The following is a 20,990-nucleotide window of genomic DNA, read 5'->3' on the forward strand; positions in this document are numbered from 1 at the left end:
TTATAATATCAAAATAGGACCCAAAAAAAAAAATCCAATTTAAGGGAACCTTAGTCTCATCTTTGATGCTACATTAGATTCAAATAGAAATGCTATTTTCCCTCTGATTATAAAAGTAAAACATATTCATTAAACTTAGAGAATTAAAAAGAGCTATAAAAAAACCTACTATTTAATTCTACTACCAGTTTTTTAACTTCTTGGTATGGTATTATTTTGGTATGTATCTTTTTCATCTTTTTTTTTTTTTTTTTTAATAAACTCTCTGCCCAACGTGGGGCGCAAACTCAAGACCCCAAGACGAAGGATTGATGCTATACTGACTGAGCCAGCCAGGCATCCCTCTAATTTCATATTTCTAGAAATATACAAAAATGTATATATTTTTAGCATAGTTGAGATCATAATTGTGTGTCAGCTCTGGGCTTTTTTTTTCTTTGATGCTATGTTTTGAGGATTTCCTCTTAATCAGTGGAAGTCCATTCTATATATGTTGCTTAGCCAAGCCCTTATGTTGAAGATTTATATTGTTTTTTTTTTTTTTAAGATTTTATTTATTTATTTGACAGAAATCACAAGTAGGCAGAGAGGCAGGCAGACAGGGGGCGGGGGGAGCAGACTCCCTGCTGAGCAGAGAGCCAGATCGGGGCTCAATCCCAGGACATTGGGATCATGACCTGAGCCAAAGGCAGAGGCTTAACCCACTGAGCCACCCAGGCGCCCCTATATTGTTTTCTAATTTTTGTTTTTTGTACAAAAATCTTTGTCTGTACCTCTGATACCTTTCTCAGGATAGATTCTTAGGAGACAGTTTTCAAATCAAAAGATATGAGAATATTAACAGCCCTTGAGGTGTGTTGCCTTTGCTATACTAATTTTAATGTCTTATGTTTTGGCACAGTTCTTGGATTTTGTGAATTATGCTGAGGGTTTTTGGTTAGTGTTACAACTGAGCAGTTAGGGAAAGGCCCAAAGAATGGTTGCTTTGTATCCCTTGGCCTGATAATCTATAGAGAAAGACCTCCCACTTTATGTTTTGTTCATTTTGAGTGGCCCAGAGCGCCTCTATCCCTCCAGGAGCCCCCAGCCACTTAGTAAGAATTTGTACCTCATGTACCCCAATATCCTTGGGGAGGAAAGGACATGGATCAGGCAGTACTGGGGTGGGTATGGGGCAAAGTAGGAAAGGGTTTGAAGTAAAAGGGGGAGTAAACCCATTCACATGTTAGGTCTCAGGTAGGACTGCTAATGTGAAAGAAAGGCTGTCTCCCTGCCTTAGTTTGTTTTACTGTTGAGAGGTCCTAAGTCCATGTGGAAGCTGTGAAAATCCAGTTCAGGGCCAGGAAGGTATTAAGTCATTTTCCCCTTTATCTTTTTTAAGCACTAGTAGAAGCCATTTCACAGTGTCACATTGATGAGCTACCACCACCATCTCAGGAGCTGCTTGACGAAATTGGTAAGGGATGTTCAATACCAAATGTGCTCCGTGGCCTTGTTTGTTATGGTCACTGACCACAGTGTGGTTCTTTGTCTCATGTGTAAGCACTGGTACAAAAGCCTCTCAGAAGGTCTCATAGAATGTATAATTCAGGAAGGAGCGGTTTTCCAATGAAATGGGCCTCGCACTACTACTGAAACCTGGCCAGGATAATTAGCCTGTGTCTATTGTCATTTTGTTATTTAAAGGACCTATGGTAATGATTCTAAGAGAAATAACAATATTTGAGGGTTTATTATGATGAAATTCTTTTATTAAAGGAATTTTTCACTTCCTTTTTGAACCAAACCAGTGATAATTTGGAGGCATGATGTCTGGCTACTTGCCATCAGCAGGAGGTACTAAAGGTATCAGGATGAGTTACCTTCCTAGTGGCACAAGAACTAGGGTGGAACCAGTCAGAGCTGCCAGAACCTTCCTTAGTTTCTTTTTCTGTACTCACGGGCCCTTCTTACCTCATCACACCTCTCCTCCAATTCCACACGATCACAGGGTTGTTGGATTAAGCTCTTAGGGCTCCCACCCCTACACCCTTTCCTTCTATAGAGATCCCAGGAGTCTTTGCAAAATCCTTCTCTCTAGTTGCTTTTCTTAGTATAGCAATAGAACTGCTGCTTGTAAGAGTAGAGGTCACCTACACATGTCCCGCTCAGGTAAATTCTCAGTGTCATTTGTTCTTGGTCATGACTTACGGCAGGATTTGTAGGATCCTTTGCAGTTTGACCTTAGTAATACTTTCCCTCTGGATCCTGCTGTCTTCTCTCTTAGTCACCATATGGACTCCCCCATTTCAGCAGCTGTTAGCAGGCTTCCTCCTGGGCTATAGCCTCATGGCACAGCTGTACCACAGTATACACTGCAGAAACCCTCCCTCATTTTACATATGGGAATTATCTGGACCAGGTTCCTAGGTGATGTCTGTACTTTGACGTGAGTCAGCAATTTCCCAGAAAGACAAAAGCGCAAGGGCACCTGGGTAGTTTCTCCTAATAATGGACACTCCCATGCAATTACTGTATATTATTCTGTTATTCCACCTCAAGAGAGCTTTGGGGAGTGCCCTGGTGCTGACATCTGTTCTTTTGGAGGACCCACATCCAAAGCTCTAGTCTTCTGACAAGGGCCTAAAGGGGAGGATCCTCTTGAACCCTAGGATAAAGATGATCCTTTAAGATCAACAAGGGACTACTTTTAACAAGGATAAAAATGGATTTCTAAATTTCAGATTATTTGAAATAATCAAATGGGGTCCCTTGATGCCCAGGAGCGGCAGGAAGGGCCTACTTCCTGACCTGCAGGAAGAGAGAGCCCTGTGCCTGCACACAATAGGGCTGCATCAGGGAACTATGGTCCCTGTGTGTGCTGCCTCTCATCTATCTTCCTGCTTTGCTCTGGGAGCACTTGAAGCATACTGTAAAGCTAGCAAATGCAAAGCAGTATGTGGGGTCTAGCAGACACTTGTCTTGGTCTTGCGGTCAATTCTTTAGGAACTAGAAATTATGGATATTCTTTGCCTTCTGTCTCTTCATAAACTTAGTAAAAATATGAAATATAGGCTACAGAGGTGGGGAAAATTGGAAGTTGCTTTGATGTTGTTCCACACTATTTGAGAAAGAATAAAATACAGATTAGGAGCATAGATCTTAGAGCTGGACCATCTAGGTTTAAATCCCAGCTCTCCATCTTACTTTCTATGTGATACCAGGCAAGGTCCTCAACCTTTCTTTACCTTCAATTCCTCATCTGCTAAACAGAATTGGCAATCACATGATCAGTCTTGTAGGGTTGTTGTGAAGATTGCAAACATTAATCTTGAATGAATGTGTGTAAATTAAAAACAGTACCTGCCACGTAGGGCTCTGCAAATGTGACCTATCATCGTTAACATTTTTGTTTTTATTTTTACTGTTGGAGGGAATTGAACAGCATAGACCAGTGGTTCTCAAACTTTACCAGCTGTCAGAGTAACCTGGAGGGCTTGTAAAATATGATTGCTTGGCCCCACCCCCAGAGTTTCTGACTCAGTAGGTCTGGAATGAGGCCTGAGAATTTGCACATCTAAGTCAGAGTATGCTGAGTATAACTGAGTGAGTATACTGAGGCTGATCGGAGGGCTGCTCTTTGAGAACCACTGCCCTAGAGAATGGTGTGATATGTAAAAGAAGAAGTAAGTTGCCTTCTGCTTTTGTATAATTGTGACAGAGCACTTGAAGAAGCAGCAGGCCTCATCCACAGTGTTGGGGGAGAACACAGCAAGTCATCTAGGCATCACTGCAAAAGGTAAGCCAACTACCCAGGTCCTTTTCATCAGGGCCTTGCTGCTACACTGTCTTTGGCAGCACATTGGTACATCTGGGGTCCTGGGGACCTTGAAGTCAGGGACACTTCCACCTCAGTTGCCACTTTTGTACTGCAAATGATTTCATGTCTCTGAGCCTCAGTCATCCTCATCTACAAAATGTGGATGATAATTCCTACCTCCTGAGGTATGCACAGTGCCTGGTACATTGTAAGATAGTAAACAAACCTTCCCTTCATAGGACTGCTGGCAGGATGAAATGAGATAACATTATGAAATGCTTGGCATAGATTAAAGGGTACTACACTTCCCCACCCAAATTCCTTCCTTGGGGCTTCAACCTAGAAACATCTAACAAGTAAGATCAGGGTAGTTCCCCAATGTAAGTCTGGGCAATTTGTTTCCAGGGTTTCCTGCCTCTTCTTCTATGTGCCCTTTCTTTCTTCTGCTTCCTCTGCTTCCTCTGTCTCTCTTGAGTCTTGGCACAGGTGAGGTTTCCTGTTGCTTCACCTGGCACCAGAGAGCTCCCCAGACCCCAGAAGCAGCTGCTGTGAATGCAGGCACCCTGTGGACTGCCACCTGGTCTCTGGCTCTCCTGGGAAGGAGTCGTGCAATGCATACTTCAGGGAGCGCTGATTAGCCTTAATTTTTTGCACTCCATTTTAAGGCAAACTTTCTCAATTGTTTTTTGATGTTCTAATAAAGTCTTTCAACTGTTTTTAGATCAAAGGCACTTAGAAGAACAAGAAACTAACTGTGAAAAAGAAGATAGTATGCTTTGGACCAAAGAAACTCAGGATCTAGAAGAGGACACAGAGAGGTAACAGAAAAAGCTGGATTTCTGAAAGGATTTAGTATACCATATCAGTTTGCTTTAGTTTGTTTTCTGATATTGACAAATAAGACGGGAAGAAAAGGTCCTTCTTCATATTGTCCTAATAGCCCCTATTCCTGAAAGTTTTTTGTTTTTAATTACCATTGTGATAAGATAAACGTAACAGTTCAGTAGTGTTAAGTTTATTCGCATTGTTGTGCAAATAGTCTCTTGAACTTATTCGTCTTACAAAACTGAAACTCTGTACTCGTTAAAAACCAACTGCCCAGGGCGTCTGGGTGGCTCAGTGGGTTAAAGCCTCTGCCTTCGGCTCTGGTCATGATCCCAGGGTCCAGGGATCGAGCCCCGCGTCGGGCTCTCTGCTCAGCGGGGAGCCTGCTTCCTCCCCTCTCTCTCTGCCTGCCTCTCTGCCTACTTGTGATCTCTGTTTCAAAAAAAAATTAAAAAAAAAAAAAAAAAAAAAACCAACTGCCCATTCCCCAGCAACCGCTGTTCTACTTTCTGCTTCTATGAGTTTGACTCCTCTTGATACCTCATAAAGTGAAGTCATTCATTATTTATCTTTCGTAACTGGTTTATTTCACTTAGCATAATATCCTCAGGGTTCATCCATGCAACATGGTCAGAATTTCCTTCTTCTTCTTTTTTTAACTATTTTATTTATTTGAGAGAGAGAGAGTGCGCCACACAAGCAAGGGGGAGCAGCAGCAGCAGAGGGAGGGGGAGATCAGGTTCCCTGCTGAGCAGGGAGCCTGATGTGGGGCCCAATCCCAGGGCCCAGGATCATGACCTGAGCTGAAGGCAGACACTTAACCAACTGAACCACCCAGGTGCCCCAGAATTTTCTTCTTTTTTAAGGCTGAATTCCTGTGTGTGTGTGTGTGTGTGTGTGTGTGTGTGTGTGTGTGACATTTTGTTAATCCATTCATTTATTCGTAGATACTGGGTTACTTTTACCTTTTGCCTACTGTGAATAATGCTTCTATGAACACGGGTGTACAAATATCTCTTCTGGATATCCTGCTTTCAATTATTTTGGATATGTACCCTGAAGTGGTATTGCTGGATCACATGGTAAATCTATTTTTAATTTTTTGAGGAAATATCATACTGTTTTCCACAGCAGCTGCACCATTTTACATTCCTACCAACAGTGCACAAGGGCTCCAGTTTCTTCACATCCTTGCCAATACTTGTTATTTTCTTTTTCTTTTTTTTTCTTTTTTGATAGTAGCCTCTCTAATGGAATGAGTATGAGGTGATATCTCGTTGTGGTTTTGATTTGTATTTCCCCAGTGATGATTGATGTTGAGCAACTTTTCATATGGTCCATGGCCATTTGTAGATTTTCTCTGGAGAAATAACTATTCAAGTCCTTTACCCATTTTTTAATAGGATTTTTTTCTTGTCAAGTTGCTTTTTTTCTGTTTTTGTTTGTTTTTACTTCATTTTGTGAGGTGAACATAGGTTTCAGCTTTTTTCAAAAATGTTTAAATTAAAGGCCTCGGAAGAGAATTTTTAGATCTTTGTAGCCAAATAAGAGAAAAATGGGGGCAATCATCCAGACAGTTGGGTCTAAAAACACAAGGTTGCCTCAAAAAACCCCATTCCATTCCTGATTCAGGGCTCTCCTTTGACCCATGCTGTAAGGTAAACCACTTCAGTTCACCTCTCATGCCTCTGACTTCTCTTGCCTTGTTCTGTGATTCAGGAATAGGACTGGTGTGAAGTGAGTGAGACACACTCCTTGGGCACAAAGTTGAAGGAGAAGACACCAAAAAACGCAGGGGTTGGGGGCACCTCAGTGGCTTACTTGGTTAAGTGTCTGCCTTCAGCTCAGGTCATGATCCCAAGGGTCCTGGGAACGAGCCCCACATCAGGCTCCCAGCTCAGCGAGAGTCTGCTTCTCCCTCTCCCTCTACCTGCTGTTCTTCCTATTTGTGCTCTCTATCTCTCTGTCAAATAAATAAATAAAGTCTTTATTTTAAAAAACACAGGAGTCAAGATAAATTATTTTAATGCGGTATATTTAAAAATGAAAATTGATGCCAAAAAATCCACGATGAGCAGAATGTCTAAAATTTGAAGAAAAAGAGGATCTGTTTTGTTTGCTTGTTTGTTTGTTTTTAAAGATTTTATTTATTTATTTGACAGACAGAGATCACAAGTAGGCAGAGAGGCAGGCAGAGAGAGAGAGGAGGAAGCAGGCTCTCCGCTGAGCAGGGAGCCCGATGCGGGGCTCGATCCCAGGACCCTGAGATCATGACCTGAGCCGAAGGCAGAGGCATAACCCTCTGAGCCACCCAGGTGCCCCAAAAAAGAGGATCTGAATCTATCCTTGTACCATTCCCCTTATCCTAATCCTGGTCCTGGGAATCCTTAGGGTAGCCTGCAGAATTCTTTCAGCTGCAGATGATAGAAAACCCCACCATTGTGCTTTGATGGGTTTGTCTCACACAAGAGGCAGTCCCACAGGTTGGCAGGGCATGCCTGTTGTAGCAGCTTGGTGATGCGACCAGAGACTTAGGCTCTTTGATATTCTTGCTTTGCCACCATAGCATGTTGACCTTTATTTTCAGACTTGTCACCTCCTCGTTGCAAGATGGCTGCTATCCACACACCAGGCAGAGATAAAAGGGTGGGGCAAAGGAATATTGTGACTCTGCCCCTTTTTATCTGGAGAGCAGAAACTTTCCCAGAAGCCCTCCCCAGCAGTGCCCACGTATATCTCAGTGGCCAAATGTGATGCATGACCACCCTCAGTTGCAAGGGAGACTATAAATTGGGTTTTTAGCTTTTTAGCTGCTGTAGAAGAGGAAGGCAAGGGAGAAGAGTGCTATGAATATCTTTTAGATAGTGAATCCAGTTTCCGTCACACTCTGCAAGGGCTAAATTATTCTGTGTGAGGAAGGAAAAGAAAGAGACTTGTAAGGGAAGTCTGGGAAGTAGAGGAGGAGACTGGAGTCCTGGGACCTGCAAGGAAGGTCCTTCCTGGGGAGACAGAAAAAAAAAAAAAACAAAGAGGCAAAGGTGGGATTGAGTCCTGCTGTTGGGCTCGTTACTGAGTGGGAATCCTGCTTCTTCTGTCTGCTGCTCCCATGCTTGTGCGCTCTCTCGCTCTCTCGCTCTCTCTCTCACTGATAAGTAAATAAAATCTTTAAAAAAATAATAATTTCAAAAAAGAAATCTTTTTTCTATAACGTATGATATAAATCCCACCCTTCCATCTCCTTAGAACACCTTCAGTAAAAATGTACATCATTATTCAAGCAAGAGAAGACGATTAGCTCAAAAAGTCCAGCTTAAATTTGGTTGTATAAAGTGCTTTGCTCGTGATCCAAAGTTAGCTGCTATTACTGTTTTCCGAAAGGGCTGGCTGTACTGGACACGGATAGAGGCCCACAGAGCAACTTTTCAGGCCTTCCGAAAACACTCTCTGCATCCTGTAGCCTCAGAGGTAGTTCTTCCTCCAAAGTAGTTGTAGGAGTGAGTGTACAATTCTAACCTCAGGTGGAAATTGACTTAATGACCTAGAATTGAGACTGAGTCTAACATTGGACTTTGGGAGATAACTATTCTTAGGGGTGCTGAGGCTTTTGGTCAAGGGCCTAAAGAAGAGTTTGGTCTGCATTTAAATCAGATCTAAGTGACCTCTGCTGCTCTAGATACAATCTCACCGAGCTCTCATTTTCTCATGTGTACAGTGAAAGCATTGGTTTGAAGGGCCTTTCCCACTCTAAAACACTTTGCCTCCTTGTCATGGGACAAGAATTGTCTCAAATCTCTTCACTTGCCCTTGGACAGAGCTCACTCTACTCTTGATGAGGACCTAGAAAGATGGCTACAGCCCCCCGAGGACAGCACGGAGCTACAAGATCTCCCTGAAGGCTCCACAAGGTTATTGTTCTCCCATCAGAGGATCATTTTCTTCTTTTTCAGGAAGGAGGTCTAGATTTTAGGTTTTTTTAAAAAATACCGTGACTTCTTAAAGAATGAGTGTCTGGTGATGTCATTACATTGCTGCTGTTAAGCCAGCCTTGACTCCTGTCTGCCCCTCTTCCTCCAGCCACCTACAGTGCTCAAGATACTGATTCCCAGACTGATATCAGTATACAGAGAGGCCTCTAAGATGGCTGTACCTTGGCCCTGTCACCTTCAACATTTCATCAGTCATTTGAATTAAATCAGAAAAGGGATGCTTATCAAATTTTTAGATAACGCAAATCTAAGAATGAATGCTAATGTGATAGGTGGTAGACTGTGGATTCAAAATAGTCTTGACAGGTGGAAATGTTAGATTTCTCTAAAAGATGAAGGTTAGCATTGAACTGTGTAGAATGCGAGGGATCTGGCCAAATGGAGAATTTTTGACTGGAAGGTCCTCCTCACTGTAATTTCATTGGAGGGAGGAAGTTGTGACTTATTTTTATATGCTCAGCATTTAGCATGGGTTTCGAGACATGGTAAGAATTCAAGAAATTTTTCTTGAAGAGTCCATAAGTAGCGACTCCATGAGGTCTCAGTTTGATGCTAAAAAGGTCAGTGCAGCATTAATGCTGGACAGACAATTGTATTGTCCAGGCAAGGCAATGTCTCACACTAGAGAGAGAACTCCTGGGACACAGTGTGGGGTGTCTTTCTGGGTGCCATATTTTAAAAGAGATGTTGGCAAACAGGAGAGGGTGGCCCTAGAACAGTCAGACGTCTGGAAACCATGTCCTGTGAGAAGAGCTGAGGTCGCTGGAGAGGCTTAGCCTGAGAAGCACAGATGGGGTAGAAGAATTGATAGCTGCCCTCAAACACCAGAGATACTATAAAGTGAAGAGAGTGTGCTTACTCTCTTCTGCCCCAAAGGACAGAGCTAGTGACTAGAAACTGCAGAGTTAGGTATTTTTTATTTAGCAAAGCATATGCTTTCTAAGAGCCATAGCTTTCTGATAGAGAAAACTACTGCCTCTACACTCCCTTGACCGGGAGCTCCTCCCACTCAAGCACAGGCTAGACAACACTGGGTCCAGACATTTGGCTGGAGGTAGAAGAGAGCCTGAAGGCTTCCTCCAATTCTAGAGCCTAAGATTCTGTTAGTGATGAGAGATTAGGAGGGAAAAATCCTTTTTGCTCTAGCTGGCTTTATTTTCTCTCTCATTTTACATATTTTGTGTGGAATATTTAGCTAATGAGAACAGAAGAAAAATCCCTAAACAGTGTCAAGTTGGTTGAGCCAGCATCTTTTGAGCATGGACAGTGAGCCAGGTGCTGTGCTGAAGCAGAGGGATGGATGTCTCTGCCCTTCAGGAGCTTACCGTTGTGTGGGGCAGATGCTTCTGCTTACTAGTTTGGCAAACATGGTCCTTAAAATCATTAGCTACTTTAATCGGATACTTCAGAGAGAGTTTCAGGAAATAAAGTGAGATAATAAAATAAACGGTGGTTATAAAAAGGACACCAATTAGAAAATAAGTGAAATGCTTTGTGGGGGTTGGGTGGAGGTGAATAATATAGCCTAGAGGTTGAGAGCAGAGTCTGGGACGGACTGCTTGGGTTGGATCCCAGTTCCAGAACTTAGTGAGGCCTGTAACTTACTTCTCTGTGCCTCAGTTTCCCCATCACTTAATGGGAATGGGAATGGTAATGGTGACTCCCTCATATAGAAGTAATAAGAATTAAATGTGTTAATGTACGTTACCGCACACAAGCCAATGCCTGGCCACTAGTGCTATCTATTGTGATTTCTTTGGAACAGTCCTGTTCTCCTGGCCATATGGTTTGATGCTCGAAATCATTGTCATTGAAGGGAGGAAAATATTAAGGATCAAGAAGCTGGTGAAAAGAAGAGAAAAGGAGAAGAAAGGATCAAATCAGAGAGAAGGAAATCGGACAGCTTTTTAGGAACTTCTGAAGAAGGTATGAATGAATAATTGTTTAGCTTGGAGTCTTTGGACTGTGATGAACATCTTAGTTATTTAGAAATATTTCCCAGATGCTATACCTAATCCTTCTATGTTTTTCTCCTGTAGTTCAGCCTACGTTTTCTGTTAATTGCCAATCATATCTTCATCACAAAACCGTAACAACATCCAATTCTATTTCTAAGCAAGCCTTTGGCTAGTCTCCTCATCTTATCTTGCACACTCTCTGGAAAGATGTTTTGCTTCTTATTGTCTAGTGTCTTCAAAGGAGTTCTATATTTAGCTCACACAGAGGCTGTAGAATCTTATAAGAAATCATAAACTGTGGAAATTAAGTGGAGTCTACCAGTAATACGCGAGGTATAAATTAATCTTATTTCAAAACTATTTCGACAGAGCTTTAGGCATCATTCACAAATGACACCCCTCTATATTTAAGTTCCTCCTATTTAGAAAGTTAGAAATATTAACTCTTTCAGAATATCTGGTATCCCTTGCATCCCTTCCCTGGTTCATTCTCATTCTCCTCCTTTTTCTGCCCTGTTTTTGCTTTGTGGACTGTATCTCCTGGGCTTCCTGGCCAGCAGGCTTCCCATTGGTCAGTGCACCTTGTCTCTGCGTAGAAGTGGTATCCCTCCAGAAGCACAGCTTCTGTAAGGCAGCCTGTCCTTCTCAGCTGCAGCTATCACTGGGTTCCAATAACTGTTCTTTCCCACCTCCATCGCAGTCCCTTTAGACTTAGGAGTGATAATGGCTTGCGTCTGCTGCTAGTCACTGGATGTCTTGCCATCCCTAGTTTGCTCCCTTAACTCTGACTATACCTGTGTAAGTAGTCACCTCATTAAAGGGCTTGGGGTGTACTTGATTTCCTCTGGGACCCTGACTGGTACAAGACCCAGTGCGTGTGAGCATTTAGCTAGTGTTGAAGTCACTGAGAACATAATGCAGGGGCTTTGCGAATTAGCATCATTAGTGTCCATGGTTGTGAAGGGGAACTGTAGAATGTTAGGAGGGAAGGCCCATTAACTGTGTTTTTAGAAAGTTTCTCTCTCTGTAGAAGAAAATGACTGTTGTCCACCCTAAACTAGAGAGAGAACATTGTAATGTGACTTCTAAATACTGGCACACTTTGACCCAGACAATAATCTGGTTGTGTTTTCTTCTTTCTATATTTCATCAAGAGGAACTAAAACCCTGTTTTTGGAAACGACTGGGTTGGTCTGAACCATCCAGGTAATGAGTTGGCATATGCTTATAAAGTTCACTGTCTGTAGAAATAGGAGCAGGCTTTAAACATTCACCAGCATCTGAATAAACATGAATGATCAAGTTACTGATAATTTTTAAAAATGATAATGAATTCAAAGTTGCTGGATTTTTTTATCTGTTAATGTTTATAGTTAATTAAAATATAAGGGGAAATTCATGCCAACTTTGGTAGAATGGTAGAGTCAGCACAAGAGCAGTTTTAGACAAGGAGGACAGAATGGTGCTATCAGTTGCTTTGCAGTCATTGTGCATTCCCATGATATGCTAGTTGATTATCTCCTTTGAATTTATAAAGATCCAAATCCCTTTCCTGTGTGTTCAGTTGAATAGAAAGAAACTGCTGTTTGTGTCTTTAAAAAACATGCATACCAACTTGAAACTCCTTTTTTTGTTGTTGTTTTTAAAAAAATACACACACAGGATAATCGTGCTGGATCAGAGTGACTTGTCAGACTAATGGGATTTGGATCACAGGTGGACTCCTGGCCAGAGTTTGAGCATCCTGCTGGTGAGCTCCAGCCTCTCCTCATCTGCTTCAGTCACCATCAGGCACTGACCCCCTAGCTCACACTTTGTTCAGCCGCCGCAATAGACGGAACCACTGGCCCTTTCTGTTTGCACACTTAACTGTTTGTTTGCACATTTAACAATTTATTTTTAGTTCACATTTCTGAAAAGTGAAAGGCAGCTTTTACTGTAAAATTTTCTCATTGTTTCCAGAATGGCTTTTGGTTTTGTTGTTTAAGATTTTTGAAACTTTAACTCCTGTTATATAATAAAATGTTTACTGTTAATACCATTTAGGTTTTAGCTTTGTAAGAGAAATTTCTTTGTTTTAGTTATTGGGAGAGGAACTGCCACCCAAACAGTCTTCAATATCTGTTTTTGTTTTGTTTTTAGATTTATTTATTTATTTATTTATTTGACAGAGAGAAAGATCACAAGTAGGCAGAGAGGCAGGCAGAGAGAGAGGGGGAAGCAGGCTCCCCGCTGAGCAGAGAGCCCGATGTGGGGCTCGATCCCAGGACCCTGAGATCGTGCCTTGAGCCGTAGGCAGACGCTTAACCCACTGAGCCACCCAGGTGCCCCCAATATCTGTTAAAAAGTTGGATGTATAAGCAGCTACTGCTACCACCTCTCATATAAACCGGCACCAGTCATCCGTATTTTAGACTAGAAATACTACCCTCCTCTTGGCTAGGATTGCCATATTCCCATTCCAGCTAGAATTGACTTACATGATGAAAGTACAGGTCAGAATAAAAGTCCAAGATATTTTGAACTCTTTAAGGTGAACAAACATCATTTCTGTATATTTCAGATTGTATACCTCACCTCATTAGTGCCTTAGAGGATGAAATTGTGGTAAGGTGAAGATCACAACCTTTTTTCTAATTTAGCAGCTAGTGACTACTGGCCAGATGCATACACATGTGTAGCCTGGTTTTTAGAGGATCGATATACCTTCATCTACCTCAAGTTTAGAGCCTTCACATATGAATAAAAACCTTTTCTTAGAAGCTATGTGCTGTTGTACAGTACTAGCCAGCTAACATTTTATTCTTAGCAAATAAATAATAGGTCTTTTGTTTGTGAAAACTGAATTGTTCCTGTTGAGGATGGTCATATTCATACAATTCTTACTAGCACCACAGAATTTTACCCTGCACAAATAAAATAAGAAGGTACAAATCTGTTTGACCATTTTGAATCAAGAGACAGATGCTTGTCATTATAACCAGAAGAAAATCAAAGCAAACTACTTTACAAATAATACTATGTGTAAGAAACTTGGAGGATACAGGGACTTGTAATATATAATCCTTCCTCTCATAAACCTTTAATTGGTGAGACAAAACCAACATACATAAAAATATAAGGGCTGATAGCAGACAGCACGATAAATAATGAGTTGTGATATTACAGCATTCTCTGTTAGTATTCATTAAGGCTATGAATACTCTGTTAGTATTCATTAGGCTCACAGAGTCCTACGTAAACTCCCACTGATAGGATTTGTAATCTGTCTACAATGTCAGTAGACTCTTCTAGCTGGCCAGTGACTATGTTATACTGGCCAACATTAACAATAATAATGCTGGTAGATAATGTTTATTGGTTATGGAGCAACTGTTAGGTGCAGGATTCCATGACCTGTCTGAGATCATACTGGAGCAAATGTATTTGTATACTTATACATAGCAGCTTTCCCTGAGACTGTAGTTCAAGAGTGCCCTAAGCAAAGTATAAGGATTGTGGAAGTGAACCAAGAGCTAACTTTAGATTAAAACTGATGGTGATGGGACGCCTGGGTGGCTCAGTTGGTTGAGCGGCTGCCTTCGGCTCAGGTCATGATCCCAGCGTCCTGGGATCGAGTCCCGCATCGGGCTCCTTGCTCAGCAGGGAACCTGCTTCTCCCTCTGCCTCTGCCTGCCTCTCGGCCTACTGTGATCTCTCTCTCTCTCTCTCTGACAAATAAAATCTTAAAAAAAAAAAAACAAAACTGATGGTGATATGTTCTTTATGAACCTAGTCCCCATCCTCACATCTGCTCTGTGGGTTTGGTGCTGAATTTTTGGAGCATACAGAGTCTTTCATTTTTCCTCACAACAAGGAAGCAGAGAATAAATATGTAAACAGTTCCAGACACATAAGAGATTGTTAAATGTTGGCTCACTTTTTAAAAAAGATTTTATTTATTTATTTGAGAGAAAATGTGAGTGAGAGAGAGCGAACACAAGCCAGGGGAGAGGCAGAGGGAGAAGCAGACTCCCCCTAAGCAGGGAGCCCAATGCAGGGCTCAATCCCAGGACCCTGGGATCATGACCTGAGCCGAAGGCAGACATTTAACTGACTGAGCCACCTAGGCGCCCTGAGTTTTTGAATGTTATTGAAATTAAGCTGGCATAAATTCAAATTAGAGTGTTACAAATTCAGGATACAAAATGTAATCGTCATAGTTACCACAAAGAAAATAGCTATTGAATACACACAAAAGGAAATGAGAAAGGAATTTAAACATTTCATTAGAGAAAATCAACTAAACACAAAAGGAGACAGTAATGCAGGAAATGTGGGACAAAAAAGTTATAAAGGCATGTAAAAAACAAATAGCATAATGACAAAAGTAAGGCCTTCTTCTCAGTAATTAGTTTAAGCATAAATGAATCAAACTCTCCAAAAGATAAAGATTGGTAGAATGGATAAAAATACATAATCTAGGGGCGCCTGGGTGGCTCAGTGGGTTAAAGCCTCTGCCTTCGGCTCAGGTCATGGTCCCAGGGTCCTGGGATCGAGCCCCGAGTCGGGCTTTCTGCTCAGCGTGGAACCTGCCTCCTCCTCTCTCTCTCTGCCTGCCTCTCTGCCTACTTGTGATCTCTATCTGTCAAATAAATAAATAAAATCTTTAAAAAAAAATACATAATCTAATTCAATGCTGTCTATAAGAGATTCAGTTGAGATCCAAAGACACAAACAGATTGAAAGTGAAAGGATGGATGAAGATATTTCATACAACTACTAACCAAAAGAACAGGGGTGGCTATATTAATATTAGACAAAGTAGACTTTAAATCGAAAAAAGTTATAAGAAACAAGGACATTATATATATATATATATATATTTTTAAAGATTTTATTTATTTATTTGACAGAGATCACAAGTAGGCAGAGAGGCAGGCAGAGAAAGGAGGAAGCAGGTTCCCTGCTGAGCAGAGAGCCCGATATGGGGCTCGATCCCAGGATGCTGGGATCATGACCTGAGCTGAAGGCAGAGGATAAACCACTGAGCCACCCAGGCACCCCAAGGACATTATATATTAATAAAAGGTTCAATAGGGAAAGTATAACAATGTATGTACCTAATGAAAGCCACCAAAATATAGGAAGCAAAAATGGACAGAATTGAAGGGAGAAATAAGAAATAGACAATTCTGTAATAACAATTGGAGACTTCAAAAACCCACTCACAATAATGGATAGACCAACCAGACAGAAGATGGATAAGGAAATAGAGGAGTTAACATAACAAACCAACTAGATCTTATATTTACAGAACACTCTACTTAGCAACAACAGAATATGTATTCTTCACGAGTACACCTGGATACTTTTTAGGGAAAACCTAAAAAATAGCCCACTTATGTCTCATTAGATTTTAAAAGATAGGTATCATACAGAGTAACTCCTCTGACCAGAATAGGATGAAGTTAGAAATTAATAACAAAAGGAAAAGTGGAGAATTAATAAAATCATGGAAGTTAAATAACACATTTTTTTTAAAAAAAGATTTTTACTTATTTATTTGAGAGAGAGTGAAGGGGAGGAGGAGTAGAGGGAGAGGGAAGCTGTCTCCATGCTGAGTACAGAACTGTTGAAATGGGGCTTGATTGCACAACTCCAAGATCATGACCTGAGTGGAAATCAAGAGTCAGACACTTAACCAACTGAGCCACCTGGGCACCCCCACACTTTTTTTTTTTTTTTTTTTTTTTAAAGAAAGATGATGTTGTGCTCCAGGGAGCTTAATTTTTAAAAAAGATTATTTATTTTAGAGGGAGAATGTGAGTGAGGGGAGGGGGAAAGAATCTTCAAGCAGAATAGCCGCTGAATGTGTAGCCAGACACAGGGCTCAATCCCACGACCCTTGAGGTCATGACCTGGGCTGAAACCAAGAGTCAGATGCTTAACCAACTGAGCCACCCAGGTGCTCCTAAATAACACACTTTTAAAACATCCAAGTGATTTAAAAAATCATAAGGAAATTAGAAAGTACTTAGAGATGAAGACAAAAACGCAACATACTAAAACTTAAGGATACAGCAAAAGCATGGAAATTTATAAATAAAAACATGAAAGAAGTAAGAAAGATTTCAAATCAACAACCTAACACTATACCTTAGGGAACTAGAAATAGAACAAACTAAACCCAAAGCTAGCAGAAGAAAGAAAATAATAAAGATTAGAGCAGAGATAAATGAAATAGAAAAAAAAAAACAGTAGGCAAAAATCAATGAAACCAAAAGTTGATTCTTCAGAAAGACCAACAAAATTGAAAATACTGTAGCTAGATGGACTAGAAAAGAAGGGAAGACTCTAAATTACTAATTTAGTAATTACTAATTACTAAAATCAGAAAATGAAGTGGGGTGGCACAGTCGATTACGTGCCAAATTCTTGAGATTTTTTTCAGCTCAGGTCATGATCTCAGGGTCGTGAGATTGAGCCCCACTCTGAGCTCCACTTAGTGCAGAGTCTGCTTGAGATTCTCCCTCTCCCACTGGCCCTCCCTACTGTAAGCTCTCTCTCTCAAATCTTTAAAAAAAAAATTTCAAGTGGGGACATTACTACTGATTCTACAGAAATTAAAAAGGATTATAAGGGAGTACTATAAACAATTTTATGCTGGCAAATTGGATAACTTGGATGAAATGAACAAATTCTTAGAAACACAATATCTGCAAGACTTAATCATGAAGAAAGAGAAAAGCCAAATAGACCTATAACTAGTAAAGAGATTGAATAAAAAATTAAAAATCTCCCAAGAAAGAAGAGCCTCAGACCTGATGGTTCCACTGCTGAATTCTACCAAACATCTCAAGAGGAACCAATACAAATCCTTCTGAAAATTTTCCAAAAAATTGAAGAAACACTTTCTAACTTATTCTGAGGTCAGCATTACTCTTGATGCCAGATAAAGGCACAGATAAAGGCACAAAACTACAGATTATCTCATAGGAATACTGGTGAAAAAATCCTCAACAAAAGACTAGCAAACAATTCAGCAGCATATTGAAAAGATTATACACCATAACCAAGTGGGATTTATTCCTGGAACTTGAGGATGGCTGAAAGCATGAAAATCATATGTACAGTTATGATATGTCACAATTTAATATGTGATCTACCACCTTGATAGAATGAAGAGGAAAGAAAGCATCATCATTTTAATTTGATGGAGAAAAAGCATCTGACAAAATCAATACCCTTTTGTGACAAAAACACTCAACAAACTAAGAATAAAAGGAAACAATCTCAATATGATTAAAGCCACATATGAAGAATCCATGGCGAATATCATACTCGATGGTATTGAAAGACTGAAAGCTTTTCTTCCAAGATCAGAGACTAGAGAGGATGCTTGCTTTCAACACTTCTTTTTAAATAGTATTGGAAGTTCTAGCCGGAGCATTTGGCAAGAAAAATAAAGTTATCTTAATTAGAAAGGAAAAAGTAAAGACCATATCTGTTTGCAGATGATATGAACTTATGTAGAAAACCCTAAAGATTTCACCAAAAAACTGTTAGAACTAGTAAATGAATTCAGCAAAGTGGCAGGATACAAAGGCAATACAGAAGATTCCATTGCATTTCCATACATGAATAAGGGAAAATCTGAAAGGGAAATTACAAAAACAATTCCATTTACAGAGGCATCAAAAACAATAACATAGGGGCACCTGGGTGGCTCAGTGGGTTAGGCCTCTGCCTTGAGCTGGGGTCACGATCTCAGGGTCCTGGGATGGAGTCCTGCGTCAGGCTCTCTGCTCAGCGGGGAGCCTGCTTCCCTCTCTCTCTGCCTGCTTCTCTGCCTACTTGTGATCTCTATCTGTTAAATAAATAAATAAAAATTTTTAAAAAAATAATAAAATACTTAGGAATTAACCAAGGAGGTGAAACACTTGTGCCATGAAAACCACAAAACATTGCTGAGAGAAATTAAGACATAAATGGAAACACATCACATGTTCATGTAACAGAAGATGTTATATTGTTAACATGTTAATAATATAAGCCTAAAGCAATCTATAGATCCAATGCAATCTCTTATCAAAACCCCAATGACTTTTTAAAATTAAGACTTTCTTTCTTTCTTTCTTTCTTTATTTATTTATTTATTAAGAGAGAGCATAAGCAGGGGAAGCAGCAGGCAGAGGGAGAAGCAGCCTCCCTGCTGAGCAAGGAGCCCAAAGCAGGACTTGATTCCAGGACCCTGGGATTGTTACAGGATTTTTTTCTCTGTAGGTGCCTACGGTTCTTGGTCACACCACTTTGAAGAATGAAGAGGAAGACCAGACAGTGGTGGGTAGCAAAGCAAGGTTTATCAAGCAATAGCAAAGTGATAGTGCTTTGCTATTGAGAAGGAGGTGACCCAAGTTGGTTTTTGTGGGTTTTTTTGTTTTGTTTTTTTGCAGAACAGTGTGAATGTATTTAATACCACTGAACTATACACATCAGAATGGTTAAGATGGTAAATGTTATGTTTTTTACCCCAATAATTTTTTTGAATTATGGAACAACCATAAGCAGGCTAATTAGAAATTGTGTCATATAGATTTATTGACAGAGAAGGGTGCCCATGACATGTTACTGACTAATGCAAGTAGTAGTATGCTAGTAGGTACATTATGACCCCATGAAAATGGATGAATATCTACATGTGACAAATGCATCGATATCTAGAAAGATGCTTATCAAAGTAGTAAAATGGTCATTTCAGATTATTTCAACTTTTTATAATTCTCTTTAAGCTATTTTCAGTTTGGGGGCACCTGCGTGGCTCAGTGGGTTAAAGCCTCTGCCTTTGGTTCAGGTTGTGATCCCGGGGTCCTGGGATCGAGCCCCGCATTGGGCTCCCTGCTCAGCAGGGAGCCTGCTTCCTCCTCTCTCTCTGCCTGCCTCTCTGCCTACTTGTGATCTCTGTCTCTGTCAAATAAATAAATAAAATCTTTAAAAATAAATAAATACAAGATTTTTTTTAAAAAGCTATTTTCAGTTTGGAGAATAGAAAGGGTTTAGGAATACTTAAATAGTTGGAGGCAGGACTATAATGTCATAATTAAGTATCCATAAATGTAGTCAATTTTGTTAGGATTCACTTGAAGAAAAGCTGCCTAAAAGAAAGGAATGGTTAGTGTAAAGCATAGGAAAATGAAGTTTTAGGAGCCAGACATTGGGGATGGATGCTTAGCTAAAGCATTGTGGGTGGGCATATGAGAGGTCCACTATGCATATCTAGTTCTGTGTGACAGGTGTTGCCCTCTCGTGGACCATCATACTAACTTCTTGATCCAATTCTATGTTCACCAAGCAACTTCTTCCTCTTGAAGTTGGTCTGTCTACAGGGAGAAAATGACCTGGCTTTCCATTCCACTCAACAATTGTGTGTCTCAAAGTGTGTTAGTAAGTTGTTATTTTGGTTTACATATTGGGCTCTGTGCTTGGTTAATGAGAGTCAACACTAGAGAAATTGATTCTACATAACCTATTGCTACATTAGAAGTCACCCCAAAACTTACTGACTTAAGATAGCAATAACCATTTTACTTATTTGAGAGAGAAAGATAGAGGGAGAGCCCAAGTGTGAGTAGGGGGAGGGGCAGAGGGGAAAGCAGACTCCCTGCTGAGCAGAGACCCTAACTCAGGGCTTGATCCCAGAAATAACCATTTATTTTCTCTAATAGTTTTTGTATGTCAGGAATTTAGAAGTAGCTCCACTGGGCAGTTGTGGCTCAGGGTCTCTCCTGAGGTTACAGTTTGATGCATTTCCAATTTGGCTTACATAACTGGCAAATTGGCCTTGGCTGTTGACTAGGGACCTCAGTTCCTTTCTACCTGGGTCTCCCATTGACTGTCTTCACCACATGGTAGCTAGTTTTCCTGAGTGAGCAATCCAAGAGACCAAGGCAAGAGGTGCTATGTCATTATGATCTAGCTTCAGAAGTTACATACCATTGGTGCACCTGGGTGGCATAGTTGGTTAAGTGTATGACTCAGTTTCAGCTCAGGTCATGATCTTGGGGTCTTGAGATTGAGCCCTGTGTTGTACTCTGCACTCAGCGTAGAGTCTGCTTAGGATTCTCTCTCCCTCTCCTCTGCCCCTCGGGCTTGTGCTCTCTCACTCTCAAATAAAGATTTATTTATGAGAGAGAGAGGAGTGTGAGCTGGTGGGGGGGGAGGGTGTGCAAAATGGAGATGGGAGATGGGGAGAGAGAAGCCTCAAGCAGAATTCCTGCTGAGTGAGGAGCCATTGTGGGGCTCCATTCCAGGACCATGAGATCATGACCTGAACCAAAACCAAGAGTTGGTTGCTCAACTGACAAAGCCACTCAGGTACCCCTAAATAAATAAATCTTAAAAAAAAAAAAGAGAAGTCAAAGACTATCATTTTTGCTATATTCT

The 20,990-nt window shown here is 40.7% G+C and overlaps 1 protein-coding gene across 3 annotated transcripts in view; it reads left to right on the plus strand.

The window, feature by feature from the left end:
- Positions 1–12,599, plus strand: part of LOC111151495 (testis expressed 14, intercellular bridge forming factor) — a 94,150-nt gene extending 81,551 nt beyond the window's left edge. For all 3 annotated transcript variants that reach the window (XM_022509510.1, XM_022509509.1, XM_022509511.1), the window contains 7 exons: positions 1,388–1,456; positions 3,701–3,778; positions 4,521–4,617; positions 8,437–8,529; positions 10,427–10,536; positions 11,723–11,774; positions 12,231–12,599. In XM_022509510.1, coding sequence (XP_022365218.1) covers positions 1,388–1,456; positions 3,701–3,778; positions 4,521–4,617; positions 8,437–8,529; positions 10,427–10,536; positions 11,723–11,774; positions 12,231–12,267 — 536 coding nt within the window. In that variant the 3' untranslated portion in view covers positions 12,268–12,599. The remainder of the gene's footprint in view (positions 1–1,387; positions 1,457–3,700; positions 3,779–4,520; positions 4,618–8,436; positions 8,530–10,426; positions 10,537–11,722; positions 11,775–12,230) is intronic.
- The last annotated feature ends 8,391 nt before the right edge of the window (positions 12,600–20,990 follow it).

Source organism: Enhydra lutris, unplaced genomic scaffold (assembly GCF_002288905.1).
Source record: "Enhydra lutris kenyoni isolate GAN:26980312 unplaced genomic scaffold, ASM228890v2 scaffoldscaffold26, whole genome shotgun sequence".
Classification (NCBI taxonomy): Eukaryota; Metazoa; Chordata; class Mammalia; order Carnivora; family Mustelidae; genus Enhydra; species Enhydra lutris.